We start from the raw sequence: 26,596 nt of genomic DNA, 5'->3' as shown, positions 1-26,596 counted from the left end.
TGTTACATAAAGTGTGCACACACGTGCAGAAAGACAGCAAAAGAAGGAAGGTTTCCACCGTTGCCACAGAAGCCTGAAGCTACACTCCTCTTAGCAGCTTTGCAAAACAGGTAAAATAATCCTCAAAGGTATAGGTGTGTGGTGACAAAACTGCCATTAATACAAATGCTCCTGGTAGTATGTGCAGCTCTCACCTCTTGTCACTGTGACAAATTCCTCCAAACTGACTAATCAATTACTTGGCTACACTGCATGAGAGATAAACAAACTTACCACTTTGTAGGGTTCAGGGAAGAGAGGTGAATTAGCTGGAAAGGCCTCTCCTCCTCCCTGCTGGATTTCTTGATTTCTCCTTTCTCTTTCTTTCATTCGGAGCACATTCCGGTCCTCACGGTTCATGTTGCTAATAAAGCAAACACAACAACAAGAACGAGTAAACATTAAAACACGCCCAGAGGAGACAACAAACAGACGTCTTATCTTGTAGCTTTGCAAAGATGGTTACAAAAAGACGCAGTATCATGAAAGTAACATGTTCATGAAAGTAACGCCTGATGAGCCTCGAAGAATTTCCCTAAAACATACTCTTTCTTGGTTTAGAAATGAACGCCAACCAGTATCCAACTATTCAACACAGATCATACAGACAGGCTGCCACCATCTACTCTCTACTTAAGGTCAGTTTTTATGGTAAACCACAACTAGTGAAACCCCACACATCACGATCAGAGGGGAGCACAGAGATGACCTGCGGAGAAAGTAGTCTCTAATAGGCTTAGACTAGTCTAGACAATGCGCAGTAGCCTACTTGTACTGCAAATAATCTGCTTGTACAGATGGTAAATGTAAATGTGTACCCCAACTGAAACTACTAATGGACTTTTTCAGTGTTGACATGCATTTAGAAGTCCGTCAGCTACAATTTGTGTGGTTGATAACTCACCAAATATATCATTTAAACAGAAATGTTTGGGTTTCTTTTAAGTAGACTGTAAAAGCATCACTAACACCACATGAAAACAACATGAAAGTCTTCCCAGGAACAGCATAAAGGTAAATCAGGCTGTGATTAGGATTAAATAATAACCCGCTACAATTTAACTGCAGCTCAAAGCCACTGGCTCCATAACTGTTAACTAAACACACATATCTGCCCTGACTGTCCTGAGCATAATGTGTGTACTGCAAACATAAAAGCAGAGAGCTATTCGGGGACAGAAAGACCTTATAACTGTACATATGGATTCACATCGGAGAATTTAACAACACCAAATGTGTACACTGTGTAATGTGTTTCACAAACAGTAAAACTTTCACATAAATTTTCTGCTGGATGCCACTTAGAGTATTAAAACATGGGCATTTGGACCAAACAACTGTGTGTCTCTTTTGAAGGAGCAACCAGCCTGAAAAAGAGCACTGAGTCGTTTAACTGAAAGCAACTATGGAGCTTTTAAAACTTGAAACAAGCAAATTATCACTCAGGCGTGTCGCCTCCCGGTTTAAGCCAGCAGCTTCAGGCTCTTCCAATGACAACAATGATTTTAAGACTGTTGACAGAGTGCGATTACACACCAACCACCCGGCCTCCTCCTAGATTATAAACACGGCACACAGGGGCGTTTTCAGTCTTTCCTAAGTATGAATGAAAAGATGAAAGGAAGCAGATTGGAAATGAATTTCAGAAAGAAGTAGATAGAAAATAAAAGTACACACAGGGGAGTTGAACAAGACGTGAAATGTAGACTTCATGTTTGAGACTTTGAGAGTTTCCTGGAGGAATTCTCACTGCTCTTACATGAAAACTGATGAGGACTATCAATCACAAAGTAATGTTTGGAGACTTAATCTTGCCAGCACTTGAGCAAAATTTTCTTTTAAAAAACCTCTGACTGGTTACATCTAAGCTTATCAGTGAGTCTAAACAGTAATTTCCCAACCAACATCTTTACAAAGCCTCTGCCTGTTTTACATCATCAACAACACCCAGCTATGAGTCATTCCTCATAACAGGCTACGTGATTTACACACTATAGCTAGGCTTCATTAAACCAAAGCTCATGAGGTGACCTAGGCCTCTGTAAACTGTTTGAGACACACCATTAACACCAGTTACATAAGCAGAGGTTGAAAGAAGAAAACATTGTTTGGGGTATCCATCACCAGCCCACTGTTATCATCTCTGGACTTTATTTGACTTACAGCACAGCAAAGACCCAAGTTTAGACTACACATTGTCTAAAACCAAACAGCAGACACTGTCGGAGTAAAAATGAATGATAACAAACTCGCTACAAGTGAACAGACCGCTGATCTCCTTGAACAGACAACAAGTGTCTACCACACACAGCTAATGGAGCGGAAGATTTGCTCCAGCCACATCCTAGTAAATTCTGCTTGATGTTTGTTATTTTGCCTGCTCTGACACCCAGCTGACGACTATCATTTGAAGGCCTTTCATGCTATAAATGTTGTCTTTGGTTTGAGAAAAACCCGGTTTCATGCCCTGGAAATGTCTGACTTGCTCTGCTGGTAAGACAATTCAACAAAATGATTATGTACTAAGGGTGCTTTTAGTATGCTGGCACTATGTGTATGTAAATGAGCCTGTCGATGTCAGTTTTGGAGAGGGGCTGAATGTGTGAATGGCCCACTGTTAGCACTGTGCTAAATGGTCAAACGCCCCAGGCACAGAATCCTTTGTAAACACTGCTCATGCCCATTCTGCCCAAACTAATTGACCCAATCGGTTGGTTTTTATTTGCAGAACAGGGGGTTACACCCTGTCATACTGTAGCACAGCACTTAAGGAAAACAGGACAGGATTCTTAAGTGTCTGTTATTGGTTTAAACAATACTGATGCATAAATGCTTGCATTTAAGCTCCTACCAGCTGGCAGTCTGTTTTGCTTTTGTGCCTTTGCAAATGCAGAATACCATTAAGTATTTTAAAAGAATCTGTCTTGGTTCTGTCTCCCATGTTGCTTTTCAAAGATCACTCTGGCCCCCTTTATAGAGAGAAAACAGCCACAGTGTGCTTTTGGTTTTGAATAAATAAATAACTACACCAGGTAACGAAACGGAAGAAAGAATATGGAGAAACTTGGCGACACAATGTGACCGTGTGAATTTGGATTAAGCTTCTGAGCACAACCTGTTTTTAAGTTGGCCTTAGACCAGCTTCAAAACTCAAACTAGGTTATATGGGGAAGCCAACTAAAACCAGTTCAACAATGCCTTACTGTAAATATTGCAAAAATGCTTTAAGAAAAGTTTTCCTATTAATTAGGTGTAAAACCAAAACTTAAAGAGTTCTTGTTTGGAGGAAATCACATGACTTTGAGGACAAGTAAACGTGAATAGTCCTATAGAGAGCAAACTTTTCTGAATTATCAAATGTGTGGACGTACTGAATCACAAACTCTCAAAGAAACTTTTCATTTTAACTTATTAAATATTGTAAACTTTGCACCAACTTCACTTGTGTCTGGATCACAGGCTTCCCACATGTTGCCTCACTTATGCAGTGTTTACAATATGGTGGACGGAAGCTACTGTTTGCTAAGCATGGCTTAAAATCACAAAAGACAGCATGGACACATAAAAAAAACCACCCCTTCACAAAAATAACCATATGCAACAGAGATAGTGTCAAACATGACAGGGCAACCACTGCAGCACAGTGACGAGGATATCCTTAATCATACGCCTCATTCCATTTACTCGGAAGTTGGATGTCGGAGCTGGGAATGATGTTACATGCGAGTTGATCGCATTCCAGTAACACAAGGCAGAAAACCAAAATGATGTGTGCAATACAAGTTCAAGCCAGGTTAGCTATAGTTAGCAAACCAGTTGATAAAAATGCATTAGGCTGTATTTTGCATGTTCGAAACACAGTAGCAACACATCCACAGATTGACTGACTGTTTCAGTTAGACAAAAACAAGACTTATAAGTACTTATAAACAGTATATTATTACAGCTTTCAATACTGTTGACGCACAGAGCAGTATTTTTTTGATTTCGGGGTTGGGGTTGGTGAGGTTCTTCCGACTTTCGGAGTCGAAATCCAACTTCCGCTGGCGTTTCACTTAAAAATTGCAACTGGAAACTCAGAAATTCAGACTTCCCAGTACAAATTGAATGCACCTGTGGTCGTAATGCTCCGGAATTAGTTATTGCCAGAAAAACGCGACATTTTTATATCAGTTTCATATCAAATATCTTCTTTTTTTAAGCCATGTATTGGGGGGATTTCCGTCCCTGGTAAAGGGAGCACGACTGAGCATATTTCTTGTGTATTTCCTGGGCATTAACAAAGATGGCAGGCTGTATAAATAAAACATGATGCAATACCCACAAAATCAGATGCCATTTAACCTGTGGCCTTCTGGGAAACCACATACTTTTGCCTTATCCTTGCATCAGCCCATTTTGGGAAACACCCAAAACAAGCAATGTAATTTATTTTATACTTGTTTCAAGAGCAAATGATTGGAGCTGCAGATCATAAACGAGCCTTGTTTTAAATTTTTGGTCAAGTCTGCACTCAAGGCCCAAGCCTTATGTAGCTGGTCAGTTGCCAATATAGCAAGGTAGGCAATGAAGATTGTTTCAAAACAAGAAAAAGTTTGTCAGAGCAAATCACTTGTTACAGAATATTTTTAAATGACATTAATTATCAGAGAGTGGTGGCCAGCCATGTCTATTGTAATCATTCAACAGTGTGCCAGACTGAAAAGGTCAAAGTCTGCAGAGTTGAAAAGGCAGTTCACTCTGTACCTAAATTAATCAGCTCATCTGTCTCTTTCTAATTCACAACATAACAGCCAGGCCACGTCTTTAACACGATCCTCAAAAAAGGGAAGAACTGATGGTCATCTGAGCACCATGAACACAGGACTGGACTTCAGTGAGACAGCCAATATGGGAAGACCATCCAGAAACATTTTAGCAGGACTTGTACAACATAGTGAAAATGAGGTAAAGTGCTTTAGTCTTTACAGACACCAAGAGAAATGAGTAAAGCAGCCAACTAGCCATGCATTTCTTACCCTGACTGAGAGGCCATGGCCCCAACCACTGAAACATTGGAAGGAGGAGGGAGGAGGATTCAAAGGATCTCCCAGGGATTCAGAAGTATTCTCGTTATGGCTTGTCAGCCTAAATTTCTACGCCAACCTCCTCCAGCGAAGACACCCTGGCCCTTTTTTCCCTCTAAATGTTATCTGTGGGCGTCCAGCTGGGAGAGTGTAACTACAGTTTCTTTACTCGACTCGAAAGGTACAGTGTATTTCCTTGGAGTGGTGACAAATCTGACTTGGGAGGGGAGGTGACTGCTCGTTCTCGGCGTATACCACGTCGGCAAGCAGCGGGGGGAAGTCACATGCTAGGTGAAGTCTGAGGGGAGCTGCAGCTTTTGTTTCTGTTTGTGTGGTGTTCAGAGGTTAAAGCACGAGTGGGGAACAAGAGAGGTGAACAGAGGCTGGGGGTGGGTGAGTGTGTAAATGTTAAGAGCGAGTGTGAGAGAGAAAAATGGGATGAATAAAAAGAGTGATTTGGCAGGTCTGCTGTCCACAAGAGTGTGGACAGTCCTGGTGGTGCCTCTTGTTTTAAATGCAAACAGCGCTGTGTGGGCCAATTTTAATCTTCAGCTATGAGGAAAAACTGCCCAGCAAGGGGTAGAGTGATCTTTTAATCGCAGTAAATTAAGCATATGAGCTATCTAAAGGAGGCACTTACGCAGGCACAATGCTCAAAGCAACATCAAAGCATAGTGATGAGGAACCATTTGTAAAGACTGCCGAAACACTTAAATACATCTCAGCATCTCTAACAATTAATCAGACTAATTACGCCTTGAAGTATTAGGCTGAATCAAAGAAGAGAGATGAGCAAAGAGATAGAAAAGTTTATTATTACAGCTTAAAACTCAAAATTGAAGGTAGAAAAACAGAAGTTGATAAAATAGGTTGTTTAGAAGAGAGGATGAATACAAAAGAAATAAATTAGCCTTATTAATTTACAAAACACAGGCCCATTAGGGAGGACATCTACAGGGAGGAGGACAGCACTAAGGGAGCAGCGAGAGGGGCCCATAATCTCCCCTCTCTGCCTGAATGGAACGGTCCACCTCGTCCCATAAAAGGAGATGTTATTTTACACCACAGGGCCTCTCCTCCATGTGATGTCACTGCCCTCAGCAAGGCACAGCCAATCGGGAGCCATCTTTCCGTCAACAACCTCCCTCCCTCCCCCACTATGCCCTGAGCACAGGGCAGAGCACCCGAGCGGCCCGTTAAAGAGACAGTGCAGTTTCCGGCACATGTAATTAATGCAAGGTGTTTTCATCAGCGATAGAAAATGATGACACATGCTGACAAATGTGTTGTCATGACATGTCACAAGGGTTTCTTTTTTTTTAAAATTTAAATGTAGAAGAAAAAACTGGCAGCATCATGCCATTTCACTTCTGGTATCTCTCTGCCAGCTTCCTGTTAATGTTTAGGGTTGATTTAAAGATTTGATTACTTCTGAAGAACACTTGGATCTGGCTCCCTGATATATTATAGATAACCAGTAACCAGATCCTTTGGCAGGGCCCCCTGTAAAAGATGTTTATAGCTAATCATCTTTTATACTGCACCTGAAACTCTTAAAAAGATTGTTCCAGTATTTATTTAGCACAGTTTAAAGCAGTCACTGTTTTTCTGTAGTCTGTGTTTAGTTCGGCTACTTCTTATGTAATATATATAATAACTATTGCATGTCTCTCAGTCTGCTGCTCATCCTGAGATTTCCACATTTCCCTTTTCACTTATTTTTTCAGCATTTCTGCTTTATTTGACAAAAACAGATAGAGAGGGGATGACATGCAGCATTCAAACCCTGGCTGCTGCCATAAAGACTCAGCTTTAAGCCTTGTCCACCAAGCAGTGCAGTTCAGATCAGTTTGGTACACATAAGAAAGGTTATTTTTTCATTTCCGTTGTGTCACAACCGTCCTCATTTTTTTTGGCCAGCCCTGTGTTGAGGTACCTAGCACACTAAACCAGTACTAAAAGGTGGATCTAGAAACACTGCAGTCTATTAACTGGTCAGCAGAGAACCATCACTCTTGCTCGGAGCTGAGATGTAACTGGTTTTCAAAGTTGTGTAACCACCGTTCATACCCTGGCCATTTTTTCATACATTTAGTAAACTATAACTGTACAATAAACAGATATTTTGGCACCTCTAGCAGCAGCTATAGACTAAGGAAAAATAATTTAATTTACTATGGCGACTGCCAGCAGCTACTGGCGACTTATAAGGTGGAACGTTTACTTGTAATGCTACTCAATGCATGAATACATAGCATGAATTAATCAACATACCCTAAATGACACATTTGACTGTCTCTCTTGAATGACACACACTTCAATGATGACTGGATCTTTAAGAGTTTAGAAAATGTATGTGGATTCCAACCAGCAAATTCTAATCCTAACATGGAGAAAAAACATGGTGTTGTGTAGTTCTGGTGCGCTCCAGCAACACTAAACCCCTGCTCTTGCTTGACAAGGACTCAATGCACAAACCCGCTATTTTTAAATATCCCATCAAGGACTGTCACTCCAGCCTGTTCTTTCTTGTTCTAAAAATGTTGACGTGTATCAAGGACGTTCCTCTGTGTCACCAGTAATGAGGAAATACAGTGAAAGCTGGACGGAGCAGTGACAATAACCCTGCCTTCATGTAGGAGTTCTGTTTGTGGTGGGAATGCTTAACAGATTTAGACTAGGGTCTAGGTATGTCCTCTAAATGGTATATGTGAGCTATCAGGATGCCCCCCTTTTCACATTTTAAAGTTTCTCCTTGTTCAAATCAAAGCTCGAAGGATGGGGCTTGTTGTACATTTTATGTCGCATGTGCATACAAAATACTTGCCTATGCCCCCTTCACCTTTAAACCTCTTTTTTAGATGTTACTTTAAAGTCTCTGATAACATCACGTTCTCATGTAGTTCTCACCTTAATATCTTCTGTCTCTCTTACATTTGCAGTAAATTATGAATGTTGTATTTTATTTGATCATTAAGAATTTTTGTTGCAATAACTTACTTAATAAAGTCAATCATAAAGAATATTACAGTTTCCCAAAACATCTGTTCCACTTTGGGGAACACGCATAATGATTCTGTCAGAACATTTTGTTATCTTTATGATGTGCTGTTTAATTTGGTGTCACTGACGGGATAATGCAAAGTGAGTATGAGAAAAACAATCCCGAAGACTCAGTCCTGAAATAAATGGTGAAATCCAGACGTGGGAAACTCCCTTTGACTCAGTTTACAATCACTTTATTGTGACATTTTGAAATGCGCTGTGTGTCTGTAGACATGTTGTCTAAGGAAACTCTGCTGGTCCACAGAACTGAGGAGGGCTGCGTGTCTTTATGATCTCATGTTTTTGGATTTACTATACTTTTTGAATAATATCAAGTTAATACTGAATCTAAAACCACCTTTTCATAATCTCTATCTCTCTCTTTAAATTCATTGTTGTGTGGAGTAGTCAGTTTTTTAAGCACATCAATTAAATATGCCATTTATTTTTATAAATAGAAGCAGGCTACTACCCTTGGTCGATTCAATCAATAAGAAATCACATTATGTAGAAACTGCAACTCAGCACCTACAGAACAATGTCATACCACCAAACTAGTGTAGAGTCTATAATCTTAATACTACGATAATCAAATAAAGGCCAGATTTTAAGTTAAAAAAGTGAACGTAACAACACAAAGTTGTTCTCATGTGAATCTTGGGTGTTAAAAATAAATACAGCATTATGTTTAGTCAATGTTTTCATACAACACCCCTTCAAAACTGCTACAGATCATTTCCTTCATCATCCATCCACAAGCTGTTTACAAAGGGAATTTCAAAATGCATCTGAACAACAAGTTCTCAGTAATGGGTACAGATGGGCGGTCAGTGCCACCTCCCATGGTGCTTTTGAAGCAAACCTGCTGACAGCAGGCATTCCAGAGGGAGTGTCCATTCAAATGCTGCAAACCTGCCTCATATAAGCAGCTGTTTGGGGGCGAGTGCTGTCAAGACTCCATGCTGCTGCGATGTGGTCTCTATCAGAAATGGCCAGAAAGATTAAAAATAAAGATTTCTGACAATGCAGAGACTATAAATATAGAATAATTGGACACCATACTGTTTGCTGTCCTCATTTGACGAGAATAAAAGAAAATGGTGATATCTGTTAGCTGTTTTGATGTCACACTCACTAGTTTGAGATCTCTGTTTAGGCCTATTCTTACAACTATTAGTAAACAGAAAAGTACAACAGTACAACAATCCAAGTGTCTCTCTTTCACATTTAAGCTTAATTGCCTTGTTAACTCATTGTAAAACTGCTTATTTCAAACTCAACAGAAACAACAAGGAAAAAACTCACAGAAACTGTCTTAGTCTTGCACATCCTCTATTTAGTCAGCCCACTGTTCCAACAATCACCAGCTCTGGTTTGGTTGAAATAAATCCTTAATTCACCAAGTAAAATATGCTGCGATACATTCATCCATGTGGCCTCTGTCTGCCTCTCGGCTGTCCACTGAGCAGTGGCACTAAGTCTTTCTTTGGAGGCAGCTACGGTAACATTACATCATGTTTCAACAAACATGCTACCAATGGCAAGAAAAGAAACAGCGAAATAACAGTTTCCATATTTTAAAAGTAACTGACTGCTGATTTTAAAATGTATTACTACAGTTCTAGTTTGGTCGTTCCTACAGAACATTCCCATCAGTGAGTTTGGGACTTGCTGGAAGTAGGTTCATTTATATGGAAGTAAACCTGCTACAACCATAGACTGTTTAAAAAGATGGACGACACATCTCAACTCATTCCCACTGAACAAAAATGAAGCCAAAACATCCTGGATAGAGCTGCTGCCATCTTGCGATGGTGAAGTCATTTAGAGCCAGAGTCCGCGCAGTAGCTATTTCTGAGTTCCTGCCCATAGACCTATCCAACCAATCGCACCCAGTGCCAATGATAGTGAGCATATCGACTGGCACACACAGCTGTCAATCATGACCTCAGTCTGCCTCTTTTTCCACATAAAATGACTTGCTATAATCAAACTTATCAGGAAAAACAAACACTTTTAACATATATTGGCTGTTAAGGACTACCTTAAATGACAGAAACCATCTTTGAAAAAAAATATCTTTGACGTGTACTTTGAGTTTTTAGCTTGGCTCATGTCCCATCCGCTAACATGAAGGAGCTAGCTGGAGTTTATACCATGCTGCAGCCAGCCAGCAGGGGGCCATCAAGATGTTTTGGCTTCACTTTTGGGGAGCTGTCATGTCGTCAATCTTTATAGTTTATGGCTACAACTGTTGCAATGCAAATGGCTGCCGCTCTAACCATGCTGCTACATTGACTTGAATGGGAATGTCCATTCTACTCTCATTCTATCTCAACAGCAGTAACTTTAAATCAACACTTTAACAATCGAATAACTTTCCTCTTGAAAAACACAAATGGTAGTATACAGTAGATTTCGTTCAAGTGCAAAGACCTATTCCTCTATCCGTATGGCACACACTCTCATTGTCACAATAGGGGTAAAAAAATGAATGAGTCTAATTTTCTGTGCGCCTTTTATGTCAAAGTATTTAGCTGATGATGTTTGAGGAAGAAGATGTCAAAATTAGGATTAAGCATTCAGAGTTCTTTAGTTCGTGCTTCAGTAAAAACCCTTCAGTATTTCTATTTGGCTTGCATTTCAGCTTTAATTACCATATCAAAACAAGTCTCTGAGACTTGATTGGCACGTTCTCTAAACAACTGCTTATATCCTTTCATTCAGGCAGGTTTGAAGCATTTGAACTGACTCACTGCCTGGAATGCCTCCACTCAGCAGGCGTACATTATCTGAATCGGAGGGAGCTGGTAGCATTTACCAATAAGAGCCAAGTGCTGTGACTGTTTTGCATTTGAGAACTAATTAATAATACATTAATTTAGGAGCGCTTTTAGATTTCACATCCAGTTAACCTGTTTACTGAGAAGCGAAGTATTATTTACCATGAGCACAACACACTCTGAAGCCCAATGTGTGTTTTGAAAATGGCCCAAATGCCTCTAGGACAGTGACGTCTTCATGCCGAGACCATAAAATCAAATGGAAAAAAAAAACAAACAACCAGAAGCATACTTTCAACAGGAACTTTCCCAAAGCTTTCAGGCTAACATTGACGTATTAACTAGATAAGGCACCACAACGGGATGTAACAAGCATCAACACAGTGTAATAATCTGTGGTAAATTAGCCTCAACAGCACACAGAGCTAAACTGTGACCACTTGGAAAGTTCATGTGGATTATGAATTGAAAAAAAAAAACAAAAAAAACGAGCGGACGAGCTCAGTAAGAAAACACACTCGCTCACACCGTTGACACAAAGACCACAATGTTCAGGGTACTGTTAGTGGAACATGACACACAACCTTTATTATCTTGGCAGCGCTTTTAAAGAGCCTGCGTCATTCGAGCTCGTCAGTGTCCATACCAAGCCTGTCGAGAGACATTTACTTATTTTTGCATGACCCTCATCACCTGTATCTGAATTACTGTAAGACTTAACAATTTACAATCACTCTCCTGGCTTTGAGCCAATATTGATTTAGCATACCATAGTGTATGATGCAACTACAGTTCAAACTCAGCATGTTTCAGTATGTACAGTACACTGAGATTAAGTGTGCTTTTACAATCTTGGGCAGCTCCCTCCTGAAACTGAAAATGTTTGCCTGTTAGATCCTTACAGTGAAGAGTGAAATCATCCAGACTTGAGTAAAATAAGTCTTACGAGCACATGTAAGGCACAAAAGATAATGAATTCTTAGTACAAAAGTGATAATGAGAATATACTGATATGTCACACAATTGTAACTAAAGCTTTTTAATACAAAATCATTATAGTTTGTTTGGCTATTTGTTTAAATAATAACAGTAGGAAGCACTTTTGTGAATGTGTGAAAGATATCTCATTAACTTCGATTATATTGCAAAGATGGGCCACGTCAACTGTTTACATAAAAGCTTTTGTGCGAACATGCTTTTAATAATTCACTGATTATTGCTCACTAATGTAATGTAATGCAAAGACACACAACACTTGGTATATGACACCCATCTTGGCTTGGTCGTGCAGATTAACCCTCAACTTTGTGGCATCTTTTAGCTTGAAGCCATTAATGCACACATCCATGAAATGCTCCACTTAACAGGAGCTGTGTGTAGGATTTAGTGGCATCTAGTGATGAGGACTGCAGATTGCGACCAGATGAAACTTCTCATGTGTGGTAGGATTCCCTAAATGTGCATTATTCGGGAGGTTTTTACTGGGAGCTGAATTATCCACAGAGTTCTCTTGCTCTCCAAAACAAATGGACCCGGTGATTTAAAGCAGTAAAAATACAGAATACAGTAGTTTCACTTTAAAAATCTGTGTTTTTCCAACATTGTTTGGCTCGTGAAGGAGGGGTCGCTACCTACAATGGCTGAGCGAAAACATGAAAAAGCCCTATCTAGAGCCAGTGTTAAGTTTGTTCTTCCTGGGCTACTGTAGAAACATGGTGGCGCAACGTGGTCGACTACGTAGACGAGAATCCGCTCCCTATGTGTATATATAAATGCCGCATTCTAAGGTCACAAAAACACAACGATTCTTATTTACAGGTGATTACACACTAAAGAAAACATACTTTATTTTATTATATTCCATTTCTGTCAATATATCCCTCTAAATCCTACAAACTGGAACTTTAACCTTTCCTTAATCAGAAAATTACAAAACCCTACTAAAACATGACACTGAATGCATCATGCATTTTAAACAGCACTAACATGCAGTCATTCCTATTAATCACTCGTGATAACAAGAAAAGCTAAAAATGACCCCAACCCTATTGAGGAGTCATACGGATTTCTGAGCTGTGTAATAGTTTTCCGTACATCAGTCACAATCTTATTCCTCAGAGAGCAGTCCGGGCTAAATTTGACACTGGGATATCTGCTGGTCTTCAAATAGAAACACGCTAACCTATAGCTTACTACTCTGTACCTCTAAATAAACCTTCACACTCACCCAAGCATGCACTTTGATACACATGGGTGAAAGAGGAGACAAGTTGATGAAAAATTAAATTGTGTGATTCATAATTTGAGTATTTGCCATGCAGGTGTCTTTGCAGAAGCTTGAATAACTTATTACAAAAGTTTTATCTGTATATAACATAAATCAATACTTGCTGCGCTTCTCATTTTACTCTTTTGGATCCATCTCACTAACTGGAATTTTGACTGTTTATGTTACTGATCCATTTGTTATTGCCTGGAAAGCACTTACCCTGCTGTGAAAAATGCTATGCCAATGAATTTCATTGCGTTTTATTGGAAGTATTACTGGCGCACTGGTCTAATAACGTTCTCATTTCCAGACTGATATTAAAGCGCAGTATCTCGCACCACGGATGTGTGCCAGATCTGTGAAATGAAATGGCCTTAATGAGCTTCACTTCCACCGGACTATATGGCCACATGAGAGCTTAACTCACATCCTAGAGAACAAAAGCCGAAGAACAGATGCATGAGGTCAGGACACAGTGAGTAGCATATTTTTCTGCTGTGTGAGCAACAGTACAGAGGGATAAAAAAAGAGCTGCTGATGTCTGATTAGATTCGGGCTAATTAAACTGGCAGACTCTGGAAGAGCCTTCAAACAACTTACTTTCGACAAGCTTCTCTTTATAAAGGAAATAAGATTTGATTATAAACATACAGGCCTCAGCTAAAGACACAATTAGCTCTTATTTTAGGTAGGGTTAAAGACAAGAACTGCTAAGATGCAGACGTATCTGTACAATAAACAAACACAGATCATTGCTTTGACCCTTTTTCGATTTCGATAATCAAAAGGGAGATAAAGGTGATGAAGATAAAATAAAGCACTATTGTAAAGCATGTGGTCCATTCAGACAAGGACTACTCCATTTTGGGTGGGCATCCTGACAATCTTGCACAATTACTTGTTGTCGTCTAGTAGTCTGGAGCTATGTATTGCTCATTTTCCAACTATTCAGCCTGGAAAACCACACCGTAGTACTACCGCAACGTACAATAGATGTGTCAAAGCCAAAGAAAACATGCACTCACTCCTCTCTGTCTGGAATGGACAAACAAGTCACCACAACATTTAAACAGAACATGTGTATGTGCCCTTTGCTTGGCTACAGAGGAAACGGTTATACTGAAGCCACAGAGCAAAACCTAAACAGGAAGTGAAGAGGATTTCACAGCGAGCTGCGTCACGGCGAGCACAAGACAAGAGAAAAAAGTCTTTATCGGCCATAACATGCTGACCATGTTTACATGGTCTGCAGTAGTTAGAATGTGGACTTTTATTACAAACAATAAAACAGAATTTCGATTAGGTTGATACTTTGGTTGCCTAAAAGAGCTGATTTGTTCATTTCGCTGCGATTTAACAGTACTTGCACTGCGAGTCACCTAATTTTAAGGCAACAAATGTCTCATGTGGTGATTCTTTACCAACCCTAATCCTAACTACGACGCTCTGTCATTTTGCAGTCTATTGCTTTTACCTTGTCTCTCTATATGCAGCATGCAACATGAGCTCTTGATTTAACAGTTTACATAACATCTTGTATTTGAAACTTACCTTTCGTTAATCCACATCTAGGTAAGTATTTATCAAATGTTTATGTGGATACTGATCTTTATCATATCATCCAGCCCTTCTCCATAGCCAGATAATCACCAAAACAACTCCTACCACATCAACATCAGTTTCAGTTACAGTTTCGGACATATTGCTACCATGTTATACACTTCAGGCAAGTTCAGCAAAGGCATCTAACAGTTGGATTGCCATCTGTGCCACAAAATGTTGTAAAAATCTCCAACTGAGAGACATAGTATAGTTCAGTTAAGCTGTTTACTCGTGCTTTAATATTGCAAGTTGGAATGCTCAACGTCTTTTACAGCTATTACGCTTAAAGATGAGCCGCTTGCATTCATTAGTGTATTAAAAAAACCACATAATACTTTGACATTTCTTTTAGAGAGTAATTCCCTAATCTGGCCAGTTTGTCACTGTCTAAAGAATAAAGTCCACCTTAAAATAAACTCACATTTCCATGCACAGTTTACTTCCTACACAACTGTTTACTTGTTTACAACCCAACCCTCGATCTACCACCTGACTGCAGATGTTGTGCCAGCTCACAGCTACCTGCCATAAATGGGTTCATGACCTTAGGCCTCCCCCCACCCATGGCTTGTCAACCAAGATAAACAAGTTGATTGCGACCTCCTCGTCTCTGTGTGCCAAGCACACCCTGCTAGATATAAACATGTAGCAGTGGTATTCCTAATCCTAATTGTTGGTTGGTTACCTAACTGTGGACCTGTGATGCATTTTCTGGCCCTTCCCCCAAATGTGGCACGTAAAATGGCTTCCTGGAAAAGCAAATCAGCTGTCTTTCTGCTAGACCACAGCTAGACACAAAAGCTGTTTAATGCTTTCCTATTTAACAGTACTTTTGAGACATTATGATTTTGACTGAGAAGTTGCACTGAGAGTGATTTGACATAATAAATGCAGGATACCAATGCGAGAAGGCTACAGGGCAACAAACCAAAAGTTTTTGCTAGTCACTGTGAGAAAACCGACAAATGTTTTGGGCCTAGGATTAGTTAAATTGTCCGCTTTACAGCAGAAAAACTGCATTCAAGTAAAACATTTGCTGCTTGTATTTGGATTGTTCAGCTTTAAGAGTTCATCTGGAATTTAATCCACGAATCTGAGGTGGATATCAGATATCTGCATGATAAACAAACTATGAGCAGCTTCTGTTTATCGTCTGCACACAACAATTATCAAATAATTGCCTCCGTGTCGATAACACATGCTACTATTAGTTTGCAAACTTAGGCGTGTTAGGTATGTCAGCCACGGCTAAACACAGAAAACACAAACATCAGACGTCATGACCTGTTAGCCAACATTGCATGAACAAAAACATGATCGCTATCACTACGATGTCTGTCATACTTTTCGATAACTGGTGGCCAGCGACGAATAAAAGTGAAATTTTGCGTCATCATCATATCAGCAATCAACGTTTGCCGAAATGAGAACTAAAAAGTAGCTACAATGTCTGCCCGTTTAGCAAGAAGCTAACACGCTACCTACAGGACTACCTGCATCTTTGCGTTAGCATAACGTTAGCTAGCCAAGTATGCTAGTACCGTTTGGAGGCTAGGCTAGCGGCTAGCCACGAAACCATTGAAATTTTCTGCGGAAATTTAAATTAACACTCTCTCAAAATGACAGATAACCACTAATAACAGTTGATAAACAAACTGCGTCTTTTGTGGTATGCACCATCCTTACCTCTTGTCTTCTTTTTAGGCCCAAACCATTCTAGCTATTGGAAAGCTCTTTTCTCTTTGTCTTTTCCACTTCCAGTTACACGCAAAATGGACTCAGCAAAACGCTATAACAGCTAAAATACTAAAACCGAATGGATGGTGTCCATCTTCTCCCTAAAACGCAACTGCGCGTCGAGCGGAAAACAAAGTAAAATCATTTTGTCTGACGTTCATTTAATTATTCCTGAACATAAGTGACTGATAGGTAAGGCTGCTAGCTAAGTTAAGTAGCCAGCAGGTACCACAGACAGGACTGGATGCATGGATGGCAGCAAGCGGTGCTGGCTTCAAGTACTGTCGGAAATATCATAAACAGACTACCTAACCAAGTAAACACAATGGGGAAGTTTTTTGTAAACGTGACAGGAAAAGAAGTAATTTGAGCAATGGGGCATTAAAAATACCACTGACTGTAGCTTTTAGGTGGTATATACAACTTGAGAGAAATTATGAGCATTACAGCGGACATGTTGTCAGCTTACCGGATGCCAGAATCGCCGATGTGGTAGCTGAGTCAAATCCATTGAACCTTTAAATTGTCACTGTGCAGTTTAACCGTGTATTTGTTTCACAGCAACACCACGGCCATTAAGGGTGGTGGTAATTCCCACACACTTTGAATGCGACATTTGGTGTGACGCACAGGTTGCTCATACTTGACGGTCGGCACGGAAATCATGGAGCGTCTCATTGTTCTCTATCTAATTTTAAATATGCAACTAGACTACTAAATTCAGTTGTCACACGTGTTTGGCAAACAAAACATAAAAAAATAAAACTGAATAAATTGTCTGTAAATTACAGTTACACACATGATAATGTATTTTCCACCAGCCCATTAAGGCAACTTTGTGGTGCTTGATTCCTGGCATCCACTTCAGATCTTTTTATGCTTTAATGTGCAACAACACATATTTATTAGTTGATTAATTTGATTAGCCTATGCTAGATACTTTAAATTTAATTTCCTCAATGGAAGCAATCAATAACTATACTCCAAAAGACTAGCAGTGTTTGATCAAGCAGCTTATCTCCATAATTTCAAGCCCCCTCTGCATTAAAAAAAAGTTGCACTTTAAATTAGGCGAGCTGCACACATGCAACACATATTTTGATGAAAATTTTGATGAGCAAATAATAAAACAAATTAAATTTAAATAACCCTAGTAGACAACATACCCTTGCAAAGTAACATGGTGTTTTTGAAGTAATTATATTTGTAAATCACTTAACAAAAAGCCAATTTGATACCATTTTATTCTCAAATTCATATATGTAAAGTAAACGTGTTTCTCTTTAGCAAAATAAAAAGTTACAATAGCAAATATGCAAGAGCCTTAAAAACAAGCAGTTTATTTTACAGTGGAACAAACAACTGCAATAGCAACAAGACCTTCTAATTTCAAACTAATTTATATTTTCCACAAACACTTATTCAGTATGCTTTAAAAGGTCTCATTATCAGTATCTACTGAGTACCAGATGTGGTGTTGCTTTATTGAGGTTGTGAGCTGTACCGATTAAGTTTGACTAAAAATATACTTTAGTACAAAATCACAGATTCAACATGAATAAGCACATTAGTTTCCTAAGATATCTGAACTTTATATCCTCAGTAGAGCTACGAACGTGAGAAAATATCACATGAACAAAAGTAACAGGGGAAATGTGTTTTAAAAAACAAAACAAACAAAATCAGAACATGACACAGTAGCCAACCCAAAATAAACTCTTCTAATTTCCATTTTTGCTAAAACTGTACAAGCAGTATTACAGCCCTAAATGTGCCCTGTCCTTTCAGATCCAACCAGCTATGATGGATTAGAGGGGAAACAATAGTGGACAGCTGAAGTTAACTTAGGGGAAACAAACAACACATTCACTTATTTCTTCTTTTTCTTCTTCTTTGGAGGTCCTTGATCGGAATCGCTGCTGCTTCCTGAGTCTGAGCTGTCTGAGGATGAAGAGGAGGAGGAAGAGGAAGATGAGGAAGAGCTGTCATCGTCGCTGTCACTGCTGCTGTCGCTGTCATCTGAAGAGGAGCTGGAGGAGTCGCTGCTGTCTGATGATGAGTCACTTGAGGAGCCGTCTGAATCACTGCTGCTGTCGCTACCATCTTTAGCCCTGAGAGCAAGTGGCAGAGCACAAAGGGGAGACGTGAATACAGAAATCAGAACAGCGTGTATTGTTGTTAGGGCCTCGTGCTACACCTGTTACAGTCTGGTTGTTTTGGTGTCACTTCACAAAGGAGAGGAGGAGAAAAGAATATGTGGTGACGCTGACCTGCTTTTTGCTATGATGATTGTTCCTCAGCGACACTGACATGCTTGGTTCACCTACTTTCAAAGTGAACAGGCACAATGTCTACAATCTTACAAGTGTCAATCTGCGAGGTTTCTGTTGGGTGTTTTACTTAAACTGAAAAATGTTGGCAAACTGGGAACATTACTTGCACCCTTTTCCCTCTGGAAATTCTACAGACCAGTGTAGTCACACCAAAGGAAAAGCAATGAGATTAGTTTGACCCATCAGGACTGCACCAGTGTTTTCTCTTTTATGAGAGGTCATTGGATCTCATGCAGCAACATTCTCTTTTAATTTTCTGTTAAGAGAAGATGCACCAAACATCCTTAACCATGCAAATCTGCTCTCACCCAGGTGTGCTAAATGCTGATCATGAATAACCTATTGGCATAGGTAACACACGCTAAACACTATGTAAGGGCAGGTATGGTGCTGTGTGCAAATACTGTGGCACATGCCCATGAATTGAAGAAGTGCCACCAAAAAAGGCTGTTAATAGAAGAACTTCTGCAGTAGTGAAACTGACTTACTGTTAATAAACTTAAAAAAGTGAATATGTAATTTTCCAGAGTATTTTCCCAATGTTACAGGAAAAAAACAGAAATAGCAAAACCTGTGTGATGCTGTAAATGCTGTGTCAGCAGCAGTGATGGAGAATTAATCAGATCTGATAGCACACTGTACAAATACTGTCACGTGTAAAAGTCCTGCATTAGAAATGTTACTTAAGTAAAAGTATGGAAATACAATCAGGAAAATGTTTTTAAGTATAAAAAGTAAAAATACTCAATGCAGAAAAATTTAATTCAATTTCATAGTTCAAAAATAATTAAAAGGAAAAGCAGCAAGTCCTCATATTTGAGAAGCTGAAACAATGAAATGTTTTTGCATGAATAATAACTTTAATGAATTTTCTAGTCAATCAACTAATTGTGTGCAAAAATATTAATTTGTGAATCAACTAGGAGACTGACGTTTTGAAATAACTGTCCATCCACTCCATTCAGTGTAACCGCTTATCCTATTGTGGGTTTGTGGGGGAACTGACATTGGGCGAGAGGCAGGGTACACCCTGGACAGGCTGCCCGACTATCACAGGGCTGACACATAGAGACAGACAACCATTCACATTCACATTCACACCTACGGGCAATTTAGAGTCACCAATTAACCTGCATGTCTTTGGACTGTGGGAGGAAGCCGGACTACCTGGAGAAAACCCACGCTGACACGGGGAGAACATGCAAACTCTGCACAGAAGGGCTCCCCCACCCTGTGGTTCGAACTCAGGAACCTTCTGGCTATGAGGTGACAATGCTAACCACTGCACCACTGTGCAGTAAATAATTGTAGCGGATTAAAAATTGTAGTGGAGTAGAAGTAGAAAGTTACGTGACATTAAAATACTCAAGCAAGTAAAAGTACCTCAATTATGTACTTAAGTGCTGTACTTGAGTAAATATACTTAGTTACATTACAGCACTGGTCACCACAGGGATGCATACAATCATTATGATTACTCTAAAGCAGTGATTCCCAATTGTTGGGTCACGGTCCCAAAGCTGGTCGTGGATCTAATCTGAATGGACCTCAAGTGACTCGCCAAAGTTTCAAGTTTGTAAAAAACACATTTCATTTTTAGGTACAGTAAAATTCCAGTACAGAGTTTTATTTTGAAGTGCTGTTTCCTGCTGTAGAGTGGGTGAATAATGGACAGACACATAAAAGAGACACTGAATTAGCTCGATGACACGACCAAACACAAGTATGATGCTGAATATATTAAACTGTGTGGAACTTGAACTAATGACTAAAGAGAAATCTGGACCCTGTGGCTGAACCAGTTGGGAACCACTGCTCTAAAACATCTAAATTTGATCATATGATATTCATGCTTTTGTTTTTAACCATTCCTCAAATTTAAAACATATTTTTCCTCACGTTGGACAAACAATTTATGGACTGTGAAAATTAGATGCTTTTCTCTTATCTTGGTAAGAGTGCCTTACCAGAAATAAATGGGTACAAAAAAAAAAAAAAAAAAAAAAACTACTGTCGATATGAAAGGAGGGAAAATTTGTTCATATATGGCTTCATGCATGAGGCCTATTGTCTCACACATGACCTCCCCACAGTCACCAGCCTCTGATAGTCTCCCGCCAACAGACATTTGGCCTGCCTCTCTATAACAAAAATTAAGTAATCATGACACACGAGAATTTTAATACTGAGGCCAAACCTTCTACAGAGTCCACACTGCTGAACCACACACTGTAGTACACACTGTAATACCTGTTTGGTTACATTATTACGACATTTTTGTAGCCGACAGCCACAAGTCAATAATCAACCTGTAATGTTGCAAGTCAGTAGTGTGTGTGTAGGTGGCCATACACGTGACCAGGGGAAAAATGTAGAGTGTGACTAAAGCTGAACAGACCTTTCGTCACAGCAGAAATCTGACTTGTGTAGCTAATAACATTATTAATTGCTGCACAGCTCTGCAATAACTGCTGGAACTGAGCCACAGCGAAGGTTATTAGTTCCACCTGTGCTTTCCCTGGTTCTATTAACAATGTCTGCTGTGACAGAGATCTATAAAACTGATCCATCTGGGAGCGACACAGAAACAAGAGTGCTCACACGCTAGCAAGTCTGTTAAGAGGAGTGAGGAGGGGGGCTAAGTGCTTAAAAGTACAGGTCTTTTTCCGGAAGACATTTTGAAATGCCACAATAGAGAAAGCAGAGGTGTAAATAATAGATTTAATGATGGTTGAATTCCATTTAGCTGCCTCATATTCAGGGTCCTGGTGTTGTGCATGAGCAGAACAGAGTCAGTGTTAATGTTATTACTAACACCTGTGCTTTTACTACTATGACAAGTAAAAATGTCTGCTGTGAAACAGGCCTACTCCTAGCACGGTACATATTTAGATGCAATTATTTACAGTAAAACACAAATAGAAATATTAAGCATAATTAAGCAAATTTTAGACTTATAAAACTTATAACTTAAACAATTATATCAGTTAAGTCACACTGTGATTTTTAGAAGGTGCAGGCATTTAAAGTACTGGATTAGAAACCATCACTGTTGCAATATGATTGAAAAGAATCTTTGGACATCTGAAAGCATTTACAGCTGCTGGTCTACTAGATAACTGCAAGTAGTTTTTAACAGACTGTAGTGGCTCTGATGGTCTCCACTAGAGGGGGCTGTTACATCACACTCCTGTCAGAAATGTTCACATAAACTTCTATAATTAGGCCTTTGATACAAGAGTGGGACGTAATGCTGCGAAGGACGCCATCCAACACCCACACACAGAGGGTCTTCTTGCTTCACAGGCAGATTTTCACACAAATTCAAACTGAAATTCATGTGACTACGACCCTCACAGCTTTCCTGGGACTCCAACAACTCACATGTGACCTTATCCACCCTCGTGTGACACTGTGTGAATGACCTAAATAAAATGACTCTCGGATGAGTGGTACGACATCTTCAACACTGAAGCATCTAGCTGCCTCCAAACAAATTGCTGTTGCTAGTTTTTTAACCTAAGGTGCATTAAAGGATTTCTCCTGAAATAACTACCTGACCTCGGCAATAAGAAAAGCAACGTAAAACACGTGTAAATAAATGTTTTGTTTATAATAAAATATAGTGGATTTATATGTCAAAATGGGTCAGACTTAAAGAAAACTTTTATCAATCACCAAAAATGTAATGGAGTAAACATATTGGCTAATGGGGCAAAAAGAAGTGTTGGGATATTATTACAGTATTTTTAAGTATACTGTATTTAATGTGTGCACTTGTTGTACTTGTTTCACATCAAAATACATACTGTGTAGAGCCAAAACATCCAACATGGTCACAATATGGTTAACATCTTACTTACTTCTTTTTAACTTTCTTCTCACTGGAGCCTTCTCTTCCTGGTCTGTAGAAAGAAAAAAGCAACAGCTCTTTAAGGGAAATGTGGACATTTAAACAGTATGTTGTATTTATGAATATGTCCTCTAGATGGCGATAAAAAGCAACAGCATCTTCTTCTGCATATGACAGTTTCACAGTACAGACTTCTTCACTCTGTGAGTACATGAGTACAGCAGTGGCTCCATTTAATGTGCAGACTGAACGGTCTAGGTCAGGTCAGAAACTGCTGAGTGTTTTTACTACGCCATTGTACACAGTGTGTTACAACATGAAATCTCAGCGTATATTGACACCCTCGCTGTTCCTCTGATGAGCCAAATTCCCTGAATGACTAAGATGACCATGAAAATTATTTCAGTCTGGTCGCCCACCTCATTCCAAAATGTTTAGCGGAGCAGATAACTGTAAAGCCAAAAGGTTTGAACACCAGCCTCTCTGACAGTCAGAGGCTTCTGACTTTTGAATACTGAGCTAAAAAGGTAGACACAAAAGAAGATTGGGCCGTTCAAGTGAACAAATGAGGCCCTTTTCTTCCGTGAAAACCACCACTGAGTGCCAGAAAACTGTACGCCCTTAAACTCCAGTCATTATCCTGACCCCTCTATGTTAGTTATCCAGAGTTGCTGTCAAATGGCTGCTGTCAAATCTTCCACAGCTCTGTTTCACCTGAAAACGTAGACGATGCTAGCACATGTTGAGATTAAGAGCTGTAATTACAGATTATTTGCATTGTCAATCATTTTTGCAATTAATTGATTAGGTTTTGATTATATAAAATGTCAGAAAATGGCAAAATATGTTTATCAAATATGTCCTCAAATGTCTTTTTTCATCCACAACCCAAAGATATTCAGTTTACCATCATAGAGAAGTAAATGAACCGGAAAATACTCACATTTAAGGTGCTGGAATCAGCAACTTTTGACTTTTTTCCTTTAAAAAAGCACTCAAACCAATTAATCAATTGTCAAATGAATTGGTGATAAATCTAATGGTTGACTACTAATTGATTAATCCATGAAGCTCTAGTCTAGAGTTGTGTTATAACCCATTTCACCACAAAACAGCCATCTGATTAAAGGTCTTTTAACCTTTTGCCTGGAGGGTGCCTTGGACCGGTCCTCTTTTTATTCTGTTTATGTGTTTCAGCAAGTAAACACCATTCCTCCATTTTAAGAACCCTGGACAAACCCTTATCCTGTTCATGAGAAACCTGAATATGCTATCAGGAATATTTGGAAAGAAACTGGGTACTGTTGCATGTATACACCTTATCCCTGTTATTGAGCACCGCAGCCAAGTGAACTAACAGAAAAAACACAAACAGTGGCGGCAGCAAGAGCTTCAGTTATAGAGCGATAAATAAACAGAATTTTGTCTTAAAGGAGACCCTCCAGATCACCCACTGGCACTTTGTCAATCACTCATGTGTTAAAGTAGCATATAATAAAATCAGCAAAGAGACTCTGCCTAGTGGTGAACTGATAGAGACCTTACCCAGTGATGCTGAGTGGTTTGTTTTCATTCTCCTTCAGTTTCTTTTTCATCTCAACAGTTCTCGACGGTCTGTGCACGTATTTCCGCTTCCCTGTGCATTCATAGGTCCAGTGTCCCATCTCCAAACACTTCTGGCATCGCACATGTTGTTTGTTTGCCTCCCTGTGTGTGACAACAGAAACAAATCTAAATGAGGCTCAACAATGACACTCACTACAACTCTAAAGAGAAAAAAAAATCAATCACTGCTGCAGCTACACTTCCTTGTTGTTAGTTGTGTTAGTTGTCAAGCTTTGTAGTTGGTGATGCTGTTGGAATGTTGAACGTTTCTGAAGATGCCTGCTTATATTTCAAATTAAACACTGTATGGTCTATATTTTCACCTAAACACTTTAGAAATTGATATTGGGGAAGGTAAAACCAATCTGCAGAAGTAGACGGAGGGGAAACATTTACGGTGATGGTAAAGGTTCTGTAAACATCCTAGCAAAACTTTTATCTGTTTTAGAGATTTTTTAAATACCTTTTGTATTTGCTTGTGCGTGACTGGCTGTGTTATGTCGTCGTTGTTTATGCTGCTGCACTAAGGTCACTGAGATATGATCTCAGTGAGATGACCTGATTTTATAGAGGTCATAATAAGATAGAAAGCTCGACAGTTCCAATCATTTTTTAAGGTAAAACAGTTTATTGTTTTCTCTTAGAGCCTGAAAGTGAGAAAAAACATGGATCACCTAAATCAGGGATACTCAACTTGCTTTGCACGTGGGACACTTTTGCAAAATGACAGGAGGCCAGGGGCCGGTTAGAAAACAAACATTTACAATATTTAGGCTACTAGTTAAAACGGATGTTTGCTGTCCTGACTCATCTTTTTCTTGAGGTGAATACAGTTACAGGAACCCCACACAGGGCAGGCGTATTAAGGGGTGCTTCTAGGATTTGAGGACATTGGAGGATTAGCCCAGACCTCTGTCAGGCTGTCCGGGGCATCCTCCCCTAGCACTTCTTTTTAGTTAAAAAACTCTATCACCTTCATGACATTTAAAGTACAAAAAATGCAAGTGTGAATCAAAATATTTTCATTGATAATAACTGACAAATCGGTTTTCCTCAGCAGGGTTTTCCTGATTTGAGCTCATATTAAATATAAAAATCGAGGGAAGGTCCACTTTATTTCTTCAGCAATATGGAAATTATGCTCATAAGTTGTCCAAGGCAAACAGACTATGTTTCTAATGGTGGTAGAGCACTCTTTCACTATATAAATGATATTTTATTGATGTGTGCACAAGTCAGAATTTCAGAATCATGCCAAAGTGATCCTGAACCGGCCCAACAATATCTAACTGTCCAGCTCTTTCCCCAGCATGGTAATGTTATACATTTCATACAAGTGATTTATCTTGCCTAAACACATACTGTAACAGGCTAAATGTCTATATGGAAACAGTATTAATGGGGTATTTTTCTATATAACTCAGTCCTGAGGCGAAACAAACATGGAACCAATATTTCAGTCGAAAACGTTTAGAAACTCTGACCGTTAAAACAAACGGCAAGTTATTGTATCTTGGCATATCTCACACTTTCATCTCGCATAAATGGGAGTATCGACGATTATTGATTTATTAAAACATACCAGTCACGAGTTCAAAGACTAAATAAATGTCTGAAGAAAGAAAACAGTCCAGCAGTTAAATAACAACCCTGTATGAAAGAGAAAGACCGCGGCTCAGTCGGGCTCCCTTTAAGCCCTGCAGGGTTCGTAATTTACCTCCATTATCTAACACGAAGGTCGACGAGCTTAACGTAATTTGTGTTTTAAAGACAATAATATTCACAAAACGATGAAAATACTACATCTTCATCTAGTTATATTAATTATACTCACGCTTGTCTCCTGGCTATTATTCTATGCATGGGAGTCGCCATGTTGCAGTTTACTTTTTCTTCTTCGTCGACATCGTTCCAGAATGTATTTCCGGTTCCCTTAGGGCACACAGTGCTCCCTATCGGCAGTGATATTCTACTGCATCTGTGTCTTATGAATAACTCGCTGCAATTAATTTTCTTTTTAAATCCGAAAAGGAATTCAGGGAAAAATAATTACGCAATCTAAATAGCTGTAATTTCACATGTTTTTTTTAAATATTAATTTATATGACAATGCAGGACATGAAAAATAAATCAGTCAAAATAAAAGTTGTTTTCACATTATCCCAGTAAATTGCCATGCGCTACCGGGCCCCAAAAATCCCAAAAGATGATTTAAAAAAATCTCAACAAGATAGGAAATGATAGGACTATATACATTTTTTTGT

At 39.3% G+C, this 26,596-nt stretch overlaps 2 protein-coding genes across 5 annotated transcripts in view; both read right to left on the bottom strand.

The window, feature by feature from the left end:
- Positions 1–16,630, bottom strand: part of aff4 (AF4/FMR2 family, member 4) — a 31,214-nt gene extending 14,584 nt beyond the window's left edge. Inside the window, exons 1-2 of one of the 4 annotated variants that reach the window (XM_033642085.2) lie at positions 16,491–16,630; positions 274–403 (exon numbers count right to left, since the gene is read on the bottom strand). In XM_033642085.2, the coding sequence (XP_033497976.1) occupies positions 274–399 (126 nt within the window). In that variant the 5' untranslated portion in view covers positions 400–403; positions 16,491–16,630. Of the gene's footprint in view, positions 1–273; positions 404–5,057; positions 5,222–16,490 lie in introns of those variants that run through there. The other 3 variants (XM_033642077.2, XM_078172561.1, XM_078172560.1) reach the window with 3 other exon arrangements.
- A 1,137-nt stretch (positions 16,631–17,767) lies between these two features.
- zcchc10 (zinc finger, CCHC domain containing 10) lies at positions 17,768–26,323 on the bottom strand. The gene is made up of 4 exons (XM_033639044.2): positions 26,167–26,323; positions 24,273–24,434; positions 22,738–22,779; positions 17,768–18,652 (listed from the first exon to the last, which is right to left on the bottom strand). The coding sequence occupies exons 1-4, from the start codon at positions 26,205–26,207 to the stop codon at positions 18,412–18,414; spliced, it is 486 nt and encodes a 161-aa protein (XP_033494935.1). The 5' UTR covers positions 26,208–26,323; the 3' UTR covers positions 17,768–18,411.
- Positions 26,324–26,596: the final 273 nt, after the last annotated feature.

Source organism: Epinephelus lanceolatus, chromosome 11, assembly GCF_041903045.1.
Source record: "Epinephelus lanceolatus isolate andai-2023 chromosome 11, ASM4190304v1, whole genome shotgun sequence".
Taxonomy (NCBI): Eukaryota; Metazoa; Chordata; class Actinopteri; order Perciformes; family Serranidae; genus Epinephelus; species Epinephelus lanceolatus.
Note: the sequence above shows the minus strand (reverse complement) of the source record. Positions and strands in the feature narration are given on the sequence as shown.

What these genes read in the sequence shown, in the direction of transcription:
- zcchc10 (XM_033639044.2), bottom strand. Translation starts at nt 26,207, where the DNA reads ATGGCGACTCCCATGCATAGAATAATAGCCAGGAGACAAGC. An exon ending in ATAATAGCCAGGAGACAAGC is followed by an intron (nt 24,435 to 26,166) that starts GTGAGTATAATT and finishes TGTCACACACAG; the next exon opens with GGAGGCAAACAAACAACATG. An exon ending in AAACCACTCAGCATCACTGG is followed by an intron (nt 22,780 to 24,272) that starts GTAAGGTCTCTA and finishes TTCTTTCTACAG; the next exon opens with ACCAGGAAGAGAAGGCTCCA.